This window comes from Euprymna scolopes, chromosome 19 (assembly GCF_053919585.1).
Source record: "Euprymna scolopes isolate OS-2025 chromosome 19, ASM5391958v1, whole genome shotgun sequence".
Classification (NCBI taxonomy): Eukaryota; Metazoa; Mollusca; class Cephalopoda; order Sepiida; family Sepiolidae; genus Euprymna; species Euprymna scolopes.
In genome coordinates this window covers 130,148,224-130,169,082 of record NC_136500.1, presented here as the reverse complement: position 1 = coordinate 130,169,082, position 20,859 = coordinate 130,148,224, and the positions used below count along the sequence as shown (strand labels likewise).

Below are 20,859 nucleotides of genomic sequence, written 5' to 3'. Positions count from 1 at the left end.
TTGTGCCTCCCACTACTCCTCCAAGTCTATAAGAGACTCGTCCTCTCAACCAATCAGATTAGAATTCCGCCCTCGAGGCCGGCGCCACCACGTAAGCAATTTTCTTTTTTATTTATTTTATTTTATTTATTTTCTTACAATACATACACACAAACATACACGGTTCTATATCTATCTATCTATCTATCTATCTATCTATCTATATATTATAATAATAATAATAATAATAATATTAAAAAGTTTGAAATTCCACAAATTATTTACAAGTGAAATAAACCGTTCATTTCACTAACAAGAGTTATGCACTTTCACTAATAAAATAATAAAAACGGTTAAATTGAAAGTAAAATAAAAATAAACATGTTATAAATGTTTAATAAACAAAAAATAAAGGAATAAAATATAATGTACATGCATGCGTTAAAATATTGAATTAACAAACATTAAATCGATATTGATTTGTTCTTAATCTGCGTTCGTTTCAATCACAGCCGACTAAAGAGAAAAATTATGACGAAACATCCCTTGTTCTAACATCATCCTTGACAATAGGATTTTATTTCTGAAAATTTAGATTCCATGCTACGAATACTAAATACACCCCAAGCAGTAATAAAGAAAATTACTAAAAATGAATGTTTTTCAATACTTTCGATGACTTGTAAATGCATAGATGCAGTGGGAAAAATTACATTAAAAAAAGTCTTTTAACACTACACACAATGTTTCAAGCAAACTACAACATTCTCCTCGAGAAGTTGTTTTACTTACTTTTTTTTATTTCAAACTAGAATTTGTATCTTGTCTTGTTGTGGAAGTAAAATTGAACACATTTCATTAAAATATATGTAAAACAGTATTTCAATGGGCCAGAGGGTAGAGTCTTGATTTAAAACTCTTTCCTATTTATCTAAGTTGCAAATAGTTATGGAAGTTGAAACAATACATAATCCATGTGCTAATGTAAGTTGTATAGACGCATAATTTTAACAGTTTTTCTTAATAAAATTTACGTACTAAGTCCATAACAAATGCCAAGAAAATGATATTTTTTAATATTACTATAGGGTAATTCCATCTCAAATCATCCAGACCATAACACCCTTACCTCTCAGATTTTTTCCAAACTTTCACCATATGTTGGTATCATAAAAACTAGGGAATCCTGACAATTTGAGCGTTTAACACCAAGCGGTTCCGGAAATATCACAATTTTGGTATTTTATTTATATCGCGTTGAGGCACAAATTTGCAAAATTATGAAATTACGTTTTTTGGGCATATATCAAATTCTAGACTAGGTAGAACCTTGAAAATTTGCAGGGACAAGGTTTTCCACATGAGGAATCCAAAACTCACGTTTAAAACCTCTGAAAATGAACTGTTTCTGAGTTATTGAACTTTTAAGCCCAGATTTGGGTATTGGTCTATGGCGACCCAAAGAAACATGTGGCACTATTGGAAATTGACTTTTTTTGTTCCTAGACATTCTTGATAGTCTGAACATAAGTTCCTCCAAAAAAATGATTTCCGTTGCCCGATCGTAAAATATGCTTCAATACAGGGTGGTCGCTAGAAAAGCGGGAAATTATAGCTCGTGCGTCTAATTTATTTGCTTCTTGATTCTCAAAATTATGGATGGCAGCAGACTTTGAAAGGCATAGGATTATTCTTTTCAAAAATGAAAATTCGATTTAGGGACAGACAAAATATCTAGTTTTGTTATCATTTTTTTAACGATTACAAAGCATCAGTTTGATAATATTGTAACAAACTTGAAACGAAAATGTATTGAAGCAGTTGTTACTTGTCAAAAAGGAACGAGTTAAAAAAACAAAAAAGAAAAAAAACAATTCCTCGCTTTTGTAAAAATATAGTACCATTTGACAAATTTCCCGCTTTTCTAGTGACAACCCTGTATGATATTTTAATTTATGCAGATTTCGTCCATTGATTATTATATTGTACCCAATATATGACTGACCTGGTCGTAAAATAAACTTAAATATATTTGATTTATACAGATTTTGTATCTATCATTATCATTATCATTATGATTTCATTTTCATGTTTCACTCGTTTTTGAATTTTTATATTTTTCATTATCAATTAAATTTTTGCAACTATTTCACCGTTGAATAACCTTAGTTTAAAATAAATGTATTGTATCCACGTATAATCGTTTATTTTATTCACCAAAGTTTGAAAGTTAGAAAGAAACAATCATTTATTTTTCTCTTATTAGTTTCCTTGTCTGTTTTGAATAAAGTATATTTTCTTTAAATAAAACATTCATTTAATATGTATACTGTTGTTACTAATTTTATAATAAAGAAAAATATTATTGTGGAGAATTGTTTGTCTAAGATAGGTATCACCTCTAGCCTTTTCAAGTTTTTAGGTCTAATACTACAAACGTGTTTCATGATATTAATAAGTTTGAGGATTGTAAAGCCATAAAAAATCTAGAAAAATCAACGAATGGTCAGATTTTTCATGATATTTTTTATACTTATTCATTTTTAAATCAACTCATATATAAAAAGTACGTTTCGTTTAATATATAAGGGGAAACATTTTTAGATGGTCTTCCCCCTATAAGTCATGTTACGAAAACTACAATATGGTTGTCTTCAAGTCTAACGTAAACAAGTTCTTGATGAGCCGTTCTATATAAGTTAACAAATTTACCGAATTGATTACTATATTGTCCAATTTCTACTGTACACGTTTTAACCCTTATACTCGAGTGGCCTCTTGGCCTAGATAATGTGGTGATGTCTGTGTAAAAAAAAATAAATTTAGGCTCATAAAAATTGCAACATTTTTAAAGTTGATATAGACCCATTGTTTATTTTACTTACCTTAAAGTTGAAAAAAAAAATGGACATAAAATCAAAATTATGTTAAAAACTCCAGGCTTTTTCTCAATGATATTTTGTCTCAATATTATTTGAATTACAACGGAATAACAGAATTCTAAATAATAATTAATCTTAAAAAGATATAAATGACATTAAATTCTAATATTTCCCGATATGAAGTTTAATCATACACTTTTTATAACAAGTTTACAATATTAAAAAAAATATTTATATATTCAAATAATAGCATGTATGAATATAGGCAACATTAAAATCGGAAATCCAACATCGACCTAAAAAATCGTTTGGATTTGGTAGATTTCTCTACATAATCCACCCACCTCCCTCAATTCTCTACATCATCCACCCATCTCCCTCAATTCTCTAGATCATCCACCAGACTCTACTTCGATCCTGGCACAGTGCAGGTTCCTCCGTGATGGCAGTTCATGCACAAAAATTGTCTTTTTTGTTAAGTTATTTCCTGGTAAACATGTGTGTCTCTTTGTGTGACAAATTTAATTTGTCTTGTACAGAAAAATATCTAAAAAATAACCAGTTTCTTCTGCTAGTCAACACAGGCTTTTCATATATTGCACTTTGTTGGTGTGTAAGCCAGGGAACAATGAAAGGAACCCTACACAAAGCTAGTTTGGATTTGATAGATTTAATTGAAGGAGTATCACTTTTATTTTTACGCTTTCTTTCAAATAAATTTATGGAGGCCTCTAATTAACTTTTACTTTTGCGCTTTTTTTCAAATAAATGTATGGAGGCCTCTAATTAACTTTTATTTTTGCGCTTTTTTTTTCAAATAAATGTGTGGATGCCTCTAATTAACTTTTACTTTTGCGCTTTTTTTTTTTCAAATAAATGTATGGAGGCCTCTAATTAACTTTTACTTTTGCGCTTTTTTTTTCAAATAAATGTGTGGATGCCTCTAATTAACTTTTACTTTTGGGCTTTTTTTTCAAATAAATGTATGGAGGCCTCTAATTAACTTTTACTTTTGGGCTTTTTTTTCAAATAAATGTATGGAGGCCTCTAATTAACTTTTACTTTTGGGCTTTTTTTTTCAAATAAATGTATGGAGGCCTCTAATTAACTTTTATTTTTGCGCTTTTTTTTTTCAAATAAATGTATGGAGGCCTCTAATTAACTTTTATTTTTGCGCTTTTTTTCAAATAAATGTATGGAGGCCTCTAATTAACTTTTATCTTGCACTTTTTTTCAAATAAATGTATGGAGGCCTCTAATTAACTTTTATTTTGCACTTTTTTCCAAATAAATGTATGGAGGCCTCTAATTAACTTTTACTTTTGCGCTTTTTTTTTTTCAAATAAATGTATGGAGGCCTCTAATTAACTTTTATTTTTGCGCTTTTTTTCAAATAAATGTATGGAGGCCTCTAATTAACTTTTATTTTTGCGCTTTTTTTAAAATAAATGTATGAAGGCCTCTAATTAACTTATTTTTGCGCTTTTTTGTCAAATAAATGTATGGAGGCCTCTAATTAACTTTTATTTGTGCGCTTTTTTTCAAATAAATGTATGGAGGCCTCTAATTAACTTTTATCTTGCACTTTTTTCAAATAAATGTATGGAGGCCTCTAATTAACTTTTATTTTGCACTTTTTTCCAAATAAATGTATGGAGGCCTCTAATTTTACTTTTGGGCTTTTTTTTCAAATAAATGTATGGAGGCCACTAATTAACTTTTATTTTTGCGCTTTTGTTTCAAATAAATGTATGGAGGCCTCTAATTAACTTTTACTTTTGCGCTTTTGTTTCAAATAAATGTATGGAGGCCTCTAATTAACTTTTATTTTTGCGCTTTTTTTCAAATAAATGTATGGAGGCCTCTAATTAACGTTTATTTTTGCGCTTCTTTTCAAATAAATGTATGGAGGCCACTAATTAACTTTTATTTTTGCACTTTTTTGTCAAATAAATGTATGGAGGCCTCCAATTTAGTTTTTTTTTAGCGCTTTTTTTTCAAATAAATGTATGGAGGCCTCCAATTAACTTATTTTTGCACTTTTCTTCAAATAAATGTATGGAGGCCTCAAATTAACTTTTATTTTTTGCGCTTTTTGTCAAATAAATGTCTGGGGGCCTCTAATTAACTTTTATTATTGCGCTTTTTTTTTTCAAATAAATGTATGGAGGCCTCTAATTAACTTTTATTTTTGCGCTTTTTTTCAAATAAATGTATGGAGGCCTCTAATTAACTTTTATTATTGCGCTTTTTTTCAAATAAATGTATGGAGGCCTCTAATTAACAGTACCGTTATTTTTTGTCAACACAGAATATGGTAAAAGTTATTTAATACGGTAAACTCTTGTCTGTATAATTCGTTAAAAAGAAAACTATTTGTTTAATTTCAGCTAGATCAGACAACTGGAAATGGGTCAAGGGCATTACTTATTGCACGCCCCACGTAAGTCTTATATTTTTTATTCATTTTTTAGGTGCTAATGCACTTACTGATCCGGGCTATTTTTGAAATCGTATTTCTAAGTTTAATTAAAGTTTTATGATATGTTTTTTTTTATTCAATTATACGGTTAAAGTACAGAATAGGTACAGAACACCCTCCCCTCCCCATGTTAAGAATGGGTTTTTAAATAATTTTATTACTTCAGCACGGATCAATAAGTGCATGAGTACCATTTTTTATTGTAAATGTTTATTTATTCATAAATTTTGACATAAGTAACGTATAAAAAGTTTATTTAGTAACGTATAAATCTTTATTGTTTTGCGTTTTTTTTTCTTACAGTTACATTGAATTTAAAACAGATTTTTTTTTCATAATATATGAGAAATTACTTATTTTGGAACGTATGCACTCATGTTAACGTGCTAAAATAATGTTTTTATTTAGAAACCATTCTTAACATAGGGAAGGCAGGGAGTTTTTCAACAATTTTGTACTTTCATCTAACAAGGTGATAAAATAATATCGTAAATCCCAAATGTACTGGTAAATATGATTTAAAACAATAGCTTTTTTTTTTTTACATGGGTGTCACCACTTATCAAGGCCCAGAGGCCACTCAAGGATAAGGGTTAATAGGTATACATTAGTCATTGTGATTTTAGCATAGTAAACAGTGGGAATTTTGTAACTTGGAGAGCTTGGTAGTATAAGTGCATAAGCACCATTTTTATTAAAAAAATCTATGATTTATTAATGAAAAATAAAAATAATTTTAGCTTTTTTTATTGTAGTTCCTTTTTTTTCTTTTTACCTGGAATGTTAATATCTTATATTTAATACACAAATATAACATTATTAATCATTAACAGTATAAATCTTACAAACTTAAAAAATTATGACAAAGATTGCAGTTTGAAAAAGAAAAACAAAGGTTTAAAAAAAATCATTAAGTCACTTCTGCTATTCCATACTCATGAAAAAAAAATTTGTATACTTAACACCAGTCTGACGTCACGGGATTTTTTGCCCTGGCCTTCAAAATCGGTTGGAGCCCCCTAGTATACTATAGAAGTGCCCAATAAAAAGGGAGATAACCTCGTTCTATTGGCTCTGGGGTGCTTCCACAGTTTGTATCTTGTTCCCTCTCTTTAATCATCACCCATACTGCTATATCTAACGGTACTTTAACTATAAGCAATTAGCAACTTCTGTCTGAAAGATGGAGATAATTCATGGAATGATGCAACTCATGAGACTAGACCAAACTATACTTCATTCAACAAAGCAAAGTCTGCCTTAATTTGCCGGAATAATAAGGCAAAATATTTCTGGTATGAGTTGATAAAACAAAAACAGGCACTACACTTGTTGCAATATTTTTCATCAATAATTGGGGTTATGGCCCCTCACAGTGGGAAGATTCTATTTATAAACGACACTGCTAGGAACTGATGAATCAAATTAATTCACGTTCTGCTACCAACCTATCAGAAACCAGAATTGCTCCATAAAAATTAAACCTTTTTCTTTAGCAACTTTGCATATGTTTTCTCCGTGTGAGCATGGGAAGAATCTTTTGCTCTGTGGCTACAAAGGTTATAAAGTCAGGAACCTTACCAAAAGAACTGTCTGCTGAGAACCAGTCACTAGCAGGACTTGTATAGAAGAACTAACCATTAAAAACTTGTGAAACTAAACATGGCTTCCAAACTGAGAACCAGTCACTGGCAGGACTTGTATAGAAGAACTAACCATTGGAAACGTGTGAAACTAAACATGGCTTCCAAACTGAAAACCAGTCACCTCCAGGACATGTATAGAACAACTAACCATCGGAAACTGTTCTGAAACTAAACATGGCTTCCAACATAGTTCATTATAAAGGTTATTTCATTCATTATAAAGTGTACAGTGAAAGATTATTTCATTATATTGTATGGGGATAATGTGTAAAGTGAAAAAGTGAAACTAAAAACAATTTGAGCAGAAGTAGTTTTTATTGATTTACAAGGGGCGTGCAATAAGTAATGCCCCTAACTCACTTTCCATAGCAGTAGAGCAACGAAACTTGGCACTGTTATTAGTCTTTCTTTACATAGGAACCACCCTGGGTTATACATCTCTCCCATCGTTTGATGCAGCTCTGGAGACCGTTTTTGTAGAACACCCCAGGTTGGTCCTCCAACCACGATGTGACTTCAGAAATCAAGGCTGCATCATCTGGGAAACACTGTCCTTTAAAAAACAACTTCATGGCTGAGAAGAGGTGAAAGTCAGAGGGTGCTAGGTCAGGAGAGTAGGAAGGATGGGGGAGAATTTCATAACCACATGTCCTTGCTTCTGATCTGGCGACATATGAGTTGTGGACCGGAGCGTTGTCCTGCAGGAGGAGGGTACCTTTGCTGATCTTGCCCTGCCTCTTGATTTTGATGGCTTCCCTTAATTTCCTCAAAAGTGAAGCATAATAGGCTCGTGTAATTGTGATACCTTTTGCCTGGAAATCTGTCATCACTACTCCGTCCTGGTCCCAGAAGACTGTGAGCATGACCTTGCAAGCGGAGGGCTGCACCCTTCCCTTCTTTGGAGGTGGTGAGTACAAGTGCTTCCACTGCATTGACTGGGCTTTGGTCTCTGGATCATAGTGATGGACCCAGGTTTCATCCTGTGTAATCAGTCTTTTGAAAAACTTTGATTCATCTTCTTGGCACATATCCAAATTCATCCCCAAGAACTCGACGTGTACTTGCTTCTGAAATGGTGTGAGCAACCTGGGAATCCATCTGGCAGACACCTTATGCATATGCAAATGGTCAGGAACAACAGGCCCTGTACTAATCTTGACATCTTGGGCTATTTGGCAAATAGAATGTGCCGATCTTCCGAAATGGCAGCCTCAACTTGACGGACAGATGCCTCATCAATGGCAGGTGGGGGGCGACCAGGTCTGGGAGCTGTTTCTACAGCTTTCCGGCCATGTTTGAATTCACGATACCAGCATTTTACAAGATCATATGATGGGGCATTATCACCATAAGTTTCTTTTATTTCATCAAAAGTCTCCTGTGGTGTGCATCTTTTCAAATACAAAAACCGGATCACTGCTCGACATTCAACAGGCTCCATTTCACACCTGACTCAGTTCAAACAGTTGTAATTTGCCACATAATCCCGAGAGATATAAATCATTGCACATGCAAAATTTCAGCTAGATCACACAACTAAAAGTGGGTCAGGGGCATTACTTATTGCACACGCCTCGTACTTTGTGCGAAACTTTTAGACAAAACAATTTAATGTGGAAAAAAGATAACTTATCCGAGCTGAGAAAAAATAGCCGAGATATAGACATTGGAAATTACCGTGTAGTGGCACCTCATCTGTTTACAATTAGCTACGTTGCTGCCAAAGGAAGGGATAATGCCTGGGAGTGTGTACAACATGGTTATTATGTAACAAAAAACATTATCTGTACTAAAATTTAATTGGTATGGATTGGATGCTGATAGTATGTTTAATATCGATGATAATACCCAGGATTATGTCTTGAATCACAAAGGGAAGGGTATCATAAGTTTAAGCCATTTGGGTTTGATAACAATGAGTTACAAATTCCATAATGAAATCATGTGGTTATTGTTTACTTTCTTGGTCCAAACTTATTTATGTTATTTCACTGACTTTACAATTTGTGCAATTGCTTCCTCTTATTTGAGTTGTTTATGCGAAATATTCTGTTTTGCAATTTTTTATATGAGGATCATTTGGATCATTGGGACTAGTGTTCTCATCTTGATGGTAATAGTAGCTCGACTAATCGAAATAATAATGAAATTTTCAGTCTTTAAATATATCTTCATACATTTTAGTTTTTAGTTAATTAGAGAGAAAATAAAATTATAAAAGAAATCAAAACATTGGCAAATATAATAAACTTAGTAGGAAAACAATTCGACATGCATAACTAATGAACGGCCATTTTTAACCGACTTTGAGTCTAATCCAAATAATAATGAAATGTTGGCAGTTCTACACTATCAGAACGAAATTTTGTAGGTGATATGTAGAGTTTTGAGATAAAAAAAACAATTCGACATGCTTAACTAATGAACGGACATTTTTAACCGACTTTGAGTCTAATCCAAATAATAATGAAATGTTGGCGGTTCTACACTATCAGAACGAAATTTTGTAGGTGATATGTAGAGTTTTTAGATAAAAAAATGGTTTCTACTGATTTTTTTTGTCAATTATAATAAATTACTGTGCAATGTTATATATTTTATCTCACCCGCTCTTTGCTCCTTGACATTGGCAAAATAAGACAAACAATATATCTTAATATTCAATACAAATTTTATTGATCCTCGGTTGCAAAAAGGAATGCTAATTTTGCCGCTGAAAAGAGATGTTAACAACCTCAAAAAGTTATAGTCTTTCGTCTTCAACAGGAACTGAAAACAGGTTTATCTGTCTTCGAAGATCTAAGTTTACAGCTCTTTGTAGTATTCAGTTCTCGCATTCAGACGATATTACAGAAGTTCATAATTAATGTTCATGTAAGGAATGCTATTTAATAACAGGTAAGCAGTTCAGACCTAAAAGTCTCAGAGAAACTTAAATAATAATTATAGAGACTGTGGGGGTCGTCAGGCCTTTTTAGGAACTAACTTCCTCCACAAATAAATAAAAATAAAAAGAAGACTTACATGCAAAACAAACGGAGGTTTATTAACAGAAACCAACCATTAACAAATAAAATATAATTCTCGTTATAATGAGTTCAGAAGTCCTTTTTAAGTGTTCGTATAAAAAAAGGAGAATGTCTTTTTTTTTTTTTTGTTGAACTGTTTATATGTTAAAACATGTTAAGAGAGGCAGTAGGTAATGTTCGCCTGTGAAATTGTATGAAGCGCGTGGAGCGGTGAAAATGGAAGAGTGATAGTAACACGCGTGGAACGTCCGAATGAAAATTCAGTTGAGAGAGAGATTTGATGTTTGTGTGTGCTTAAATACTATTTGGACCGGCTCCCAGCGAGCTTAAAAAGAAAAGTCTAGAAAAATGTCCTTGGAGAAATCCCATTGGACGGAAACATCACGTGGGGTGCTCTGTACTACGTCTGCTCGTTTTGAGTCGATTTAATATATAAGGCCACGCCGGAATTTGCGTGGGAGTTATTTTTTATTTTTCATGCGCCAACACAATTACAATCACACTGTGCGCCCAAATTGTATTTATTTTTATAACAATTTTTAATCCGAATCTTAACCGTGTCAACTGGCGCAAGACTAATCATTTAAGCTTCAAATAAAAATCTCAATATATATATATATATATATATATATATATATATATATATATATATATCGACACTTGAGAAATTTCAGAATAAGGACTGGCATGGATAATCTCTCCCTTTGTGAAGATAGATTAGCCTTGCTGAGCTGAAGACAGTAACTTATCAAGTAGTCATGTCACCAAAAAAATCTTGAGGATTGTCATTCATGACAGAACACTCAAAAACATGTAGATTGTCATACACAAGCCATCACCTTTAGGAAACTATAGATTTGTTGATTCTGGACTATATGATTCCATAAAATTCAACTTTCGATGATATGATGACAACAGAGGCAGATGAAAAATATTTTTGGCAGACCTTATTTCGATCCCTGCACAGTGCCGATCCCTGGGTGATTGCAGTTTATGCAAAAAAATATGAACAATTGTGCATTTCATGTCCACTTGAAGATGGAAAATCAGGTATTTTCTGATATTGCTCTGCGTTTGCATGTAAGCCAGGGCACGATAAAAGAAACCCTTAACAAATGCTTGTTTACATTTTACTTGGCAGCGCACCGCAGCTTTCTTTTTACTCAATTCACAGTCAAAACACATTGACGAATAAAGAACCCAATTCAGTTAATTTTATTTATCGTGGACTATTATCCTCATCTTTTCTTAGCTGTTTCACAACGTTTCGGCCAACTATTCCTCTGGCCATTGTCAGTTAGCCAAAATGTTGTGAAAAAAACTAAGAAAAAAATGAGGATAATGGTCTGCAATAAATAAAATTAATAAAACTAAACTCATTTCAATAATGAATTCCAATTAAATAATATAACCCAATTCAGGTTCAAAGAAATGTTCATACTATTCTGACAATGTTGAGGCACCAGATAAAACTATGTTATTTGCTTTGGAGTTGAAAAAGTACAAATGGGTGGTGGACTTGAAGTATTAACAACTCGAAGGAGTAAAAGTGGGATTGGTTTATATTGTTCTGGTAAAAGTGAATAAGAATCACGTCAATCAATACGTTTTTCCATTTAGTCTAATATTGCCAAAATCTATCTTTTCACCATTGCTGTTTTTAAATCATCATTTTATCTTATAAAATCATAAGCACCAAAATATGTTTACATCTTTCCACTGTAATCATCAGTAGAAAAAGGTCTGAACTTCTTAAACAAATGCATAAAGCCATTAGCACTGTTGAAGTTGCCAGTAATATTGACAATCAAGAAAAGTGTTACATGAAGCTGTGCATGAGGTTTCATTGGTGTTCTTGGCCTTCCTGTTCGGAAACACCAACATTCATTTGATGAAATCTCTGATAAACTGGAATGTCACATGAATTGCTGACAAAATTTCCTTATCTAACCAAAATTGGTTTGACGTTATAACTATAGGTGAAATTTCTGAAAAAAAAACAGAATCTCACATGAATTGATGCCCAAATTTTGGCAAATAAGTGATACACTTATTTTATCCTTCGATGATTAAACACTCCAAACAAGCGAAGGCGATCTGTTGAAATGTTGGATCGAATAGTTTCAATCACTGTTAAACTAATTATCCATCTCAGTTTGATGACGAACTTGTTGGGTTCATTTTAGTTTTCTGAGCTTTCACTTGAAATATATAATTCTATAATTATAAGGAACAACTATTTCATTGGAGACATTTAAATGTGCCGATCAAATGACCATAATAAAATCTTATGGCGAAATGGCTATATAGAACAATTATAACAAAAGATTATGTGAAAAAGGTTATCGAAAAATTTGATTGTTATAGTTAGCTAATAAAATGCAGGGGATAATCAATAGAAATGATCAATGAGTCACGATGTTGTTTTCACATAATGGTGAGTGATTGACATGTTTGCACTACATTGACTTTCTGAGAAGTGACGGGTCAATAAGCAGGAATTCTATATGGTGTATGCAGACCTGAAAAGGCGTTTACTCTGTAAATAGAACAGCTTTTCAGAGGGTTCTGAAGAAAGTCAGATTTATTAATATGGTGAATGCCATCACTGTCTTTTTGAAGGGTTCATTATTGGAGGTTTCTAAACTTTCACAGACTCACTTTAAAAGAGTCTTTGAGAATTATATAGACGTATTGTCAGGTAAAGCCCCAGGAATGACTATTTCAATGGAGAACTGTAAATGTGGTGATCAAAAACTTACTTAAATGTCTATATAGAACAAGGTATGTGATAATCATCGTAAAATTTCATTGTTATACAATAATAATATACTAATATACTAATAAAATTCAATAGAAATGATCAACCACTTGGTGAGTCACAACTTTGTGTTTTTCGGATACTAGGGAATGATTGACATGATATTTATGCTGCATTAAGTTCCTGAAAAGTGATGGGAAAGTAATCAGGAACTCTATAGTGTTTGTAGACCTGAAAAGTACAGATTTTAGAGGGTTCTGAGGAAAGTCTTATTTCGGAATTGAATATCATCTCTGTTCATTCTTTAAGGAATGAAAACTTGTGTTTGTACATAGTTATTTTTGAACACCCTCTCCATATTAATGGCAAAACCAGAAATATGTGAAAGCCTTTACATATGTGTATGATAGGATTACTATTTGAATTGAAAATAAAGTAAGGAATTTTATATTAATTCAGAGGTTTCAAGTTCAGTCCAATCAAATTTTTTAACATAGAATACTAATTTGTGGACTGTGATACTAAATATATTGAATTATATTTATTTTTTATTTACAGATGTTCCAGCTTAGACGCCTTTATTTAAATACCTGGATCCTCATTTTCTTGACATGCAATTCTATATACAATTAGAGCATAGGTGCGAGACAACAGAGACATCTATGCGAATATCTATTTCTCATGAGGCTACTATATAAAAATTCACGGAAATAGTTGAAAAAAATCACACAACCAGCCTGGGTGCTCTGCAAGTCTGTTCACTTCTTTTTTTTATACAAAAAATTCACATGCGGTGGTCGAAAATTGTTAAATATTTATCTTTTGAAAGTCAGGCAAATTAAATAGACAGGCGACCTCGGTTGTTAACTCGTAGATATTATCATTGAGGCGTGATATAAAAAGTTTTAAGAAGTTGTGAGGCGACCGATTGATTCTCGGAAAAAAGACTTTCTTGGACATACACGAAAATCCACACAGACACACAAGCATTTTCGCTATCATATTTATAGATGTACAAATATATTAAAACGTATGAAAGAGATCATAAGACAAATTCAGAAAAAAATGTGGCTTTTGTATGCAGTAAGAGAAACCATAACACCAAGAAAAATCTCTTAGAAACACATATGAGAAATCACACTGGGAAATGTCTTATTCTTATGAGGTTTGTGAAGAAAGGTTTCTTAAAGTTGATACACATATTTAAATTTTTTGAAAAATACTAAATTAAAAATATGGTGGTAACCTCATTTTAGCATAGATTATATGAAACATGGAAGTACACAGTGGAGAAAAGCCACATTCTTGTAAAGTGTGTGGATATTCTTGTTCTGTAAAATCAAATTTAGTGACACATATGAAAATTCACACTGAGAAAAAGCAACCTGCTTGTAAACTTTGTAGATATTCTTGTTCTAAAAAATCATTGTTAGCAAAACATATAAGAACACATACTGGGGAAAAGCCATATTCTTGTGAAGTTTGTGGATCTTCTTATTCTGTAAAATCATCTTTAGTGATACATATGAGAACGCATACTGGGGAAAAACCATATTTTTGTGAAGTGTGCAGTTATTCTAGCTCTCAGAAAGCACATTTAGTGACACATATGAAAACTCACACTGGAGAAAAGCAACATTTTTGTGAAGTGTGTGGGTATTCTTTTTCTCAAAAATCAAATTTCCTGACACATATGAGAACTCACACTGGAGAAAAGCCACATTTTTGTGAACTGTGTGGATATTCTTGTTCGCAAAAATCATCATTAGTAAAACATATGAGAACTCACACTGGGGAAAAGCCATATACTTGTGAAGTGTGTGGTTATTCTAGTTCTGGAAAATCTCATTTATTGGCACATATAAAAACTCACACTGGAGAAAAGCCACATTCTTGTGAAGTGTGTGGATATTCTTTTTCTCATAAATCAAATTTTGTGACACATATGAGAACTCACACTGGAGAAAAGCCACATTCTTGTGAAGTGTGTGGATATTCTTGTTCTGAAAAATCATCTTTAGTGAAACATATGAGAACCCACACTGGAGAAAAGCCACATTCTTGTGATGTATGTGGATATTCTTTTTCTCAAAAATCAAATTTTGTGACACATATGAGAACTCACACTGGAGAAAAGCCACATTCTTGTGAAGTGTGTGGATATTCTTGTTCTCAAAAGGTCACGTTAGTGAAACATATGAGAACTCACACAAGGGAAAAATCTATATTATTGTGACGTGTGTAGATATTCTTGTGCTACAAAACAGATTTAGTGAGATATGAAAATCTTCTGAAGTGTTTTGATATTTCGGTTCTAAAACATCAAAAGTCACGCTCTTCATCGATGAGCTTAAGCTTTATACTAGCTCTGACATGGATCTGCACCAGCTTCTGAAGGTAGTACACACATTCTCCAATGAAATCAGATGAAGTTTGGTCTGGATAAATGTACCAAGTGTACACTCAGGGCTGGGAAGAAAACACGCACAGAAAATATGCAGCTAAATGAAGACATCGACATCAGGGAACTAGAAGAGCATACAGCATGTCAAGATAGGGAGAAGATTAGTAAAGAATATGGACACCGTGTGAGGAAAATATGCAAAACACAGCTAACAAATAAAAAATGACTGCTATCAACCATTTACTGGCCACAAGAATACATCAACCGGCTAGATGTAAAAACACGGAAGTTATTAATACTTCATAAAATAATATATAGAAATAAGTGTGTACCAAGACTGTATTTACCCAGCGGAGAAGGAGGACTGGGGTTCTCAGAGATCAACCATCAACATAGAGCAACAATAATGAGCACAGATCAGTATCCGAGAATCATAGCCTCTCAATAATATACAGATATCAATAGACAAGAGCCAGCAGAACAACATCAGTCACCAAGCTGGCCAAGCATTTTGGTTAGGGCTGTCTCACAGATGAGGACGAAACCCCGAACAAGCCTGCCACAGAAATAGCAAAAAAAAGCCGGCAGAAATATACTGAAACCTTCCAAAGGATGAACCTTAAAGAGTGGGACCAACTCCAGCATGCAAAACATTTTCTGGGGGAACTCTCCCAGGAATACATAGACTAAAAAGGTTCCTTGGACTGGCTCAAAAGAGAAGGCCTCCACCTCAATCAGGAAAGGGTAATAATGGCTGCTCAAGATCAGGGATTGATGACCAACGCATTCAAGAAGATGGCATATATCAGTAATGACAACAGATGCAGGTCTTGCCATACATAATTGGAAAGTGTGAGTCATCTTGTATCATGTTGCAAGGTTCTTTTGGGAGATGGCCACTACACAATAAGACGTGATGGAGTATGAAAATACCTCCACTTGACCATATGTAAAAAATTAAACATCCAATGTAGCAACAAGTCCTGAGTATATCAACCGGAAAGAACAGTTGGAAATGACTTATATATCATACATTTCGACTATGTAATTCCTACAGCAACCTACCTAGAAAATGCTTCTGTGAAACCTGACATAGTTATATGGAATAAGTCAGAGTTGCAACCTTGGTTGAAGTGAGTGTTCCTAATGATGGAGGTTTGAACAGAGCTAAAAGGGAGAAACAGACAAAATATAGTCTCATGTATGATATGAAAAGAAACTGGAATCTTAGAAAAATATCAATCATGCCAGTTATTATAGGTGGCACAAGGGCTTATGAAGAAGAACCTGAAGTCTTACCTTACTAATATTCTTGGTGAACCAAGTGCAAAAGAGATCAAGACAATTGCAGTTAAAGGAACAGCAAGGATACTAAAAAGAGCTCTCGGTTGGTTTCAATAAAAAGCAGGGCAATGTTGGCAGCTGGTTTGGTTGCTCTATACTTAGCATTACAATCTTCAAAGAAAGAAAAATTTTAAAAAAAAAGGAAAAGCCATATTCTTGCAAAATCAAATTATGTGAAACATATGAGAACTCACATTGTGAAAATATGACCTAGGCCTTAATTATGCGGAATGGAAAAAGATAAAATATCAGGACCTAAAATGATCTAAAAACTATATGGTCTCTGAAAGAAAGAAATATTATACCGGTGGTCATTGGAGCAAATGGCCTAAAAAGAATCTTCAGAAATACTTAGGAGCAATCATTGGAAAATAACCTGTAACAAAATACAGGTAACAGCCATAAAGGGAACAGCGTCTATTCTTAAAAAAAGCCTTTGTATATAAATGTAAATAATTAATGGAATCAAGTGTTAGGTCGAGGAGAAATTCTTTATATCTTAAAATTAACTGATGTAAGAAAAAGGTACTCTTGCATAATTTGACCTGAATTCTCGTGAATTCCCGTCAAGCATAGATTGGGTGAGACTGGCAATAATTTGTGTCAGCCGAGCATTGTTCAAATGTTGAAACGCTAACTAAACTTTTTATTTATTTTATTTTATTTTTTTTTTTTACATTTTTAGTAATTTTTAAGGTGATATAAACGGATGGGGACTTTTTTTATTTTCTGATTAGTTACTTTTTCTTTTTTTTTGTAATTCAATTTCTGGGAGTTTGATTAGCCAATGAAAAAGCGCTATCTAAATGGAAGCAGATAATATTCGAATTGGAAGAAAGTGACTAAACAAAAAAAGAAGTTGACAGGTAAATATATTTCCAAACTCGCCAAACAGAAAAATGACAGGCAAGGAAATAAATCTATGCAGGTTAGAAAAAGAAATGAAAACACTGATGCAGACAATCTCATATTGTCAGGAGAAGAAATTGCTGCCCAAAAATATGAGGTGCAACAATTGTAAACACAAATGTTTACTTAAAAAATGATTGTGTGTAAAGGATGGTTTCTCCTGGAGATGAACAAATAGACAGTGCAGACAATGGATATCCTTTCGCACATGATCGTTTTTATTTTGCGCAATCCAAGTTCAAGATTTAAAAAAAAAAAATTTTTATTACATTTTCACCCCAAACAAGGCAAATTGCCACTTTGGTGTAGGGGGCTACTATCAGGGGCAACAACTACTGGGGTACTATGTAGGGATTTGGGCAGCAAGATGTCGGTTCATGTTACACTTGAACTTCTGCATGTCAGTACTGTTGGGGAAGCAGGGACCTGGAATGGAATTCCAGAGTCTAGCGGTTCTGGGGAAGAAACTATTGGAGTAAAAAGATCTTTTACATCTAGGGATCTCTACAGTGTGGGGGTGGGATTTAGCAGCCTGTCGGGTTTTTCGTGGGTGCTCACGTCGTGGGGGCACAAGTGATTGCAGTTCGTCAGAGCATTCACCACTAAAATACTTGTAGAAAAGGCAGAGGGATGCAATTCCTCCAATAATAAAAATCACTTATGGGCGTTCGAAATGGCAACCCTAAATAATATTTCCTCTACCCCATCTCCTCCATCTTTGCCGTCGATGGCCGCTCAACAGTCGATCAAAGTAAAAGATTCCTAAGGAAATATTCTCATTTCAAGAAAGTTCTTCCGCTGGCAATTAACAAGCAAAAAAAAACAAAACACCTCAAGTTTTCTTGAAAAAAAAAATGTTTTAATTTCTGTGGACCCTTCACCCCCAAACATTGACTGAAAAAAATGTGAAAATAAAAAAAACAAGAAAAAAAAATAATATGGTTACAAAAAAAGAAAACAAAACAACAACAACAAAAAACTTGTACTTACACCTAACAATTATACGGTAAAAAAAATTTTTCTGGAAGAAAAAAAAGGCTTTGTTGATAAATATTTTACAAAAAAATAAAATAAATAAATAAACAATTACATACTAAAAATAAATAAACATTTTTCATTTTTCAAGGTAGGTTTTTTGTTATTAATTACTGGCATTTTTTCTTGTTTCCCCCTCCCCCCCATTAGTCTGTGTTTATTACGATGCTCGGCTGACACTGATGATTGCCGGTCTCGCCTGATCCATGCTTGACAGGAATTCATGAGAATTCAGATCAAATTATGCAAGAGTACTAAAAAAACGGAAAAATTATTTTTTTAAATTGAAGTGAACACTAGAATATTTCAATTAAAAGTCAAAAAGTCAAATATAAACAGGTAAAATTATAGAGGAATAAAAGGCGAATCAAATACATATATGGTGTTTAAATAGTTTCATTAAATTTAGCTTAAGTTTGCAGTTTTTGAAAAAGTTACAAGTGCGGACTTTCTTTTTGCCGGCACTGTATATAATTCGAGATAAACCGTAATAACCAGATATATTCTGACACTACAGAACCAGATAACTTAGATAAAAAATTTTTTTTCAGTTTTAACAAAAAAAATAAATTAATATCACAGTATCTACAATCACACTGGATGTCCAAGGAGTGCCCAACAACAATATATCACCTATGAAAATGCAGAATTTACATAAGTCTCGCTTATATTCTATGATAATTATAAAAGAGAATCATTATGCATTAGAACATAACGATTAATAACTATAAGAATTCAGTGTATTTCATCTTTTCTCAGTAGACTTTGTATATGACGTTGAAAAAAAAAGAGCACACTAAACTTCAACTCACTGCAGCAGCGTTGTCCGTCAGTACTTTCTGTGGACTCGTTTTCACCTCTCTGTCATCTGCTTCAATGGCCGGTTTTTATAAAAGACAAGTCCTCTAAATTTGCATGTGTGCAAGAGCACACGAGATTCAGTAATTGTTATATAATGCCGCAGGCGCCATCTTGGACCCTTTTCAGCATCATGATGCTGCATCGGCAAAGTGCACACTGATGCCGCTAAAGAGGTAAGCCTGCGTTCCCACAAATTCTCTGAGTAGATTTGTATAGTTTAAAAAATAAATATTTTTGTCAACAATAATCTGTATGCGTTAGGTAATGTCTCTGTTGATTTAATGTTTCTGTGTCTAATACAACAAATGTCCTTAATAACAATAATAAATGCATTATATACATGAATTCAAGTAGGAAAACAATTTGACATGCATAACTAGTGAACGGCCATTTTTAACGGACTTTGAGTCCAATCCAAATAATAATAACTATCCCCCCTCATCCTAATAAATACATTATGTACATGAATTCAAGTAGTTGGTCTTACAGAATTATAAATTCTACTAAACACAACGTAATTCGGGGAAAAACGTTATTTTGGATGGTTAAAGATTGTTACTTGCAGTAATGGTTTTCTCATAATTACAGTGAATAATCAATTTCATCCTTGCATATTAGAAGATATCGGCAAAATATCGCATCAGTTTTTCCACTTAAATGTCATTAAATGCTCATGAATTGTAGATTTTAAATGGCTAAGCCTTTTTACTATTTCTATATTTGTATAATTGTTCTCAATGAATGTCTTTAGTCTTTCGCTATTTCTACATTTGTATAATGTTTGTTGTTTTAAAACAATGTCTTTATTTCCTCGCCATTTTTCCATTTGTATAAATGTAGTTTGTTATCGATAAATGCCTTTATTTCTTTGCTATTTCTACACTGTAGTTTGTTATCAATAAATATCTTTATTCATTCGCTCTTTCTATATTTGTAAGGTGTTCTCAATAAATATCTGAAAACTGCTGGGTCCTTCTGCCTCACTTTCTTTCTCATTTTGAGCCGAAACTTTCTTTAGGGAGGAACTTTCCTCTTCTCTCACCATTTTCTCTGCTTGCGCAATAGCATAGTCGCCCATCCGTCTGAGTCTGGTCTTTTATTCCTCTCAAATCATGCAAATTCTTGCAGTTAGTCTCGCCCTCTTTGCCATAAAACCAACCACGTTACCTCTTCTTCCTCCCAGCCCCTGTGTATTGACAGCAAACAGAACAGACTTTTTGCTTTTTGGAGGTAAGTGCATTAGAAAAATTACTATTACACTCCCCCTCATCCTATGATCACACATGGAACACTCGGGGAGGAGGGTCTTTTGCACATTGTGCTTCTTTGTGGCAGCACAATCATTGGTTCTTCATCAGGAATAGTTCCAACACTTACTGTGCCTTCATCTGGAATGTCATCGACTAAGTCGTCATCTTCACTCACACTGGGTATCTGTTCACCCAGCGTCTCATTGATGGTCACAAACCTCTCACTTCCACTTTACAAAGGCATGTCAGAGCAGGTCAATAGTCCTACTATAGGTCG

General features: G+C 33.3%; 1 protein-coding gene across 2 annotated transcripts in view; it reads left to right on the top strand.

Moving 5' to 3' along the window:
* Positions 1-20,258, top strand: part of LOC145239970 (uncharacterized) — a 79,742-nt gene extending 59,484 nt beyond the window's left edge. For both annotated transcript variants that reach the window (XM_080103561.1, XM_080103560.1), the window contains exons 2-3: positions 5,252-5,304; positions 13,338-20,258. In XM_080103561.1, the coding sequence (XP_079959687.1) occupies positions 14,053-15,015 (963 nt within the window). In that variant the 5' untranslated portion in view covers positions 5,252-5,304; positions 13,338-14,052 and the 3' untranslated portion in view covers positions 15,016-20,258. The remainder of the gene's footprint in view (positions 1-5,251; positions 5,305-13,337) is intronic.
* Positions 20,259-20,859: the final 601 nt, after the last annotated feature.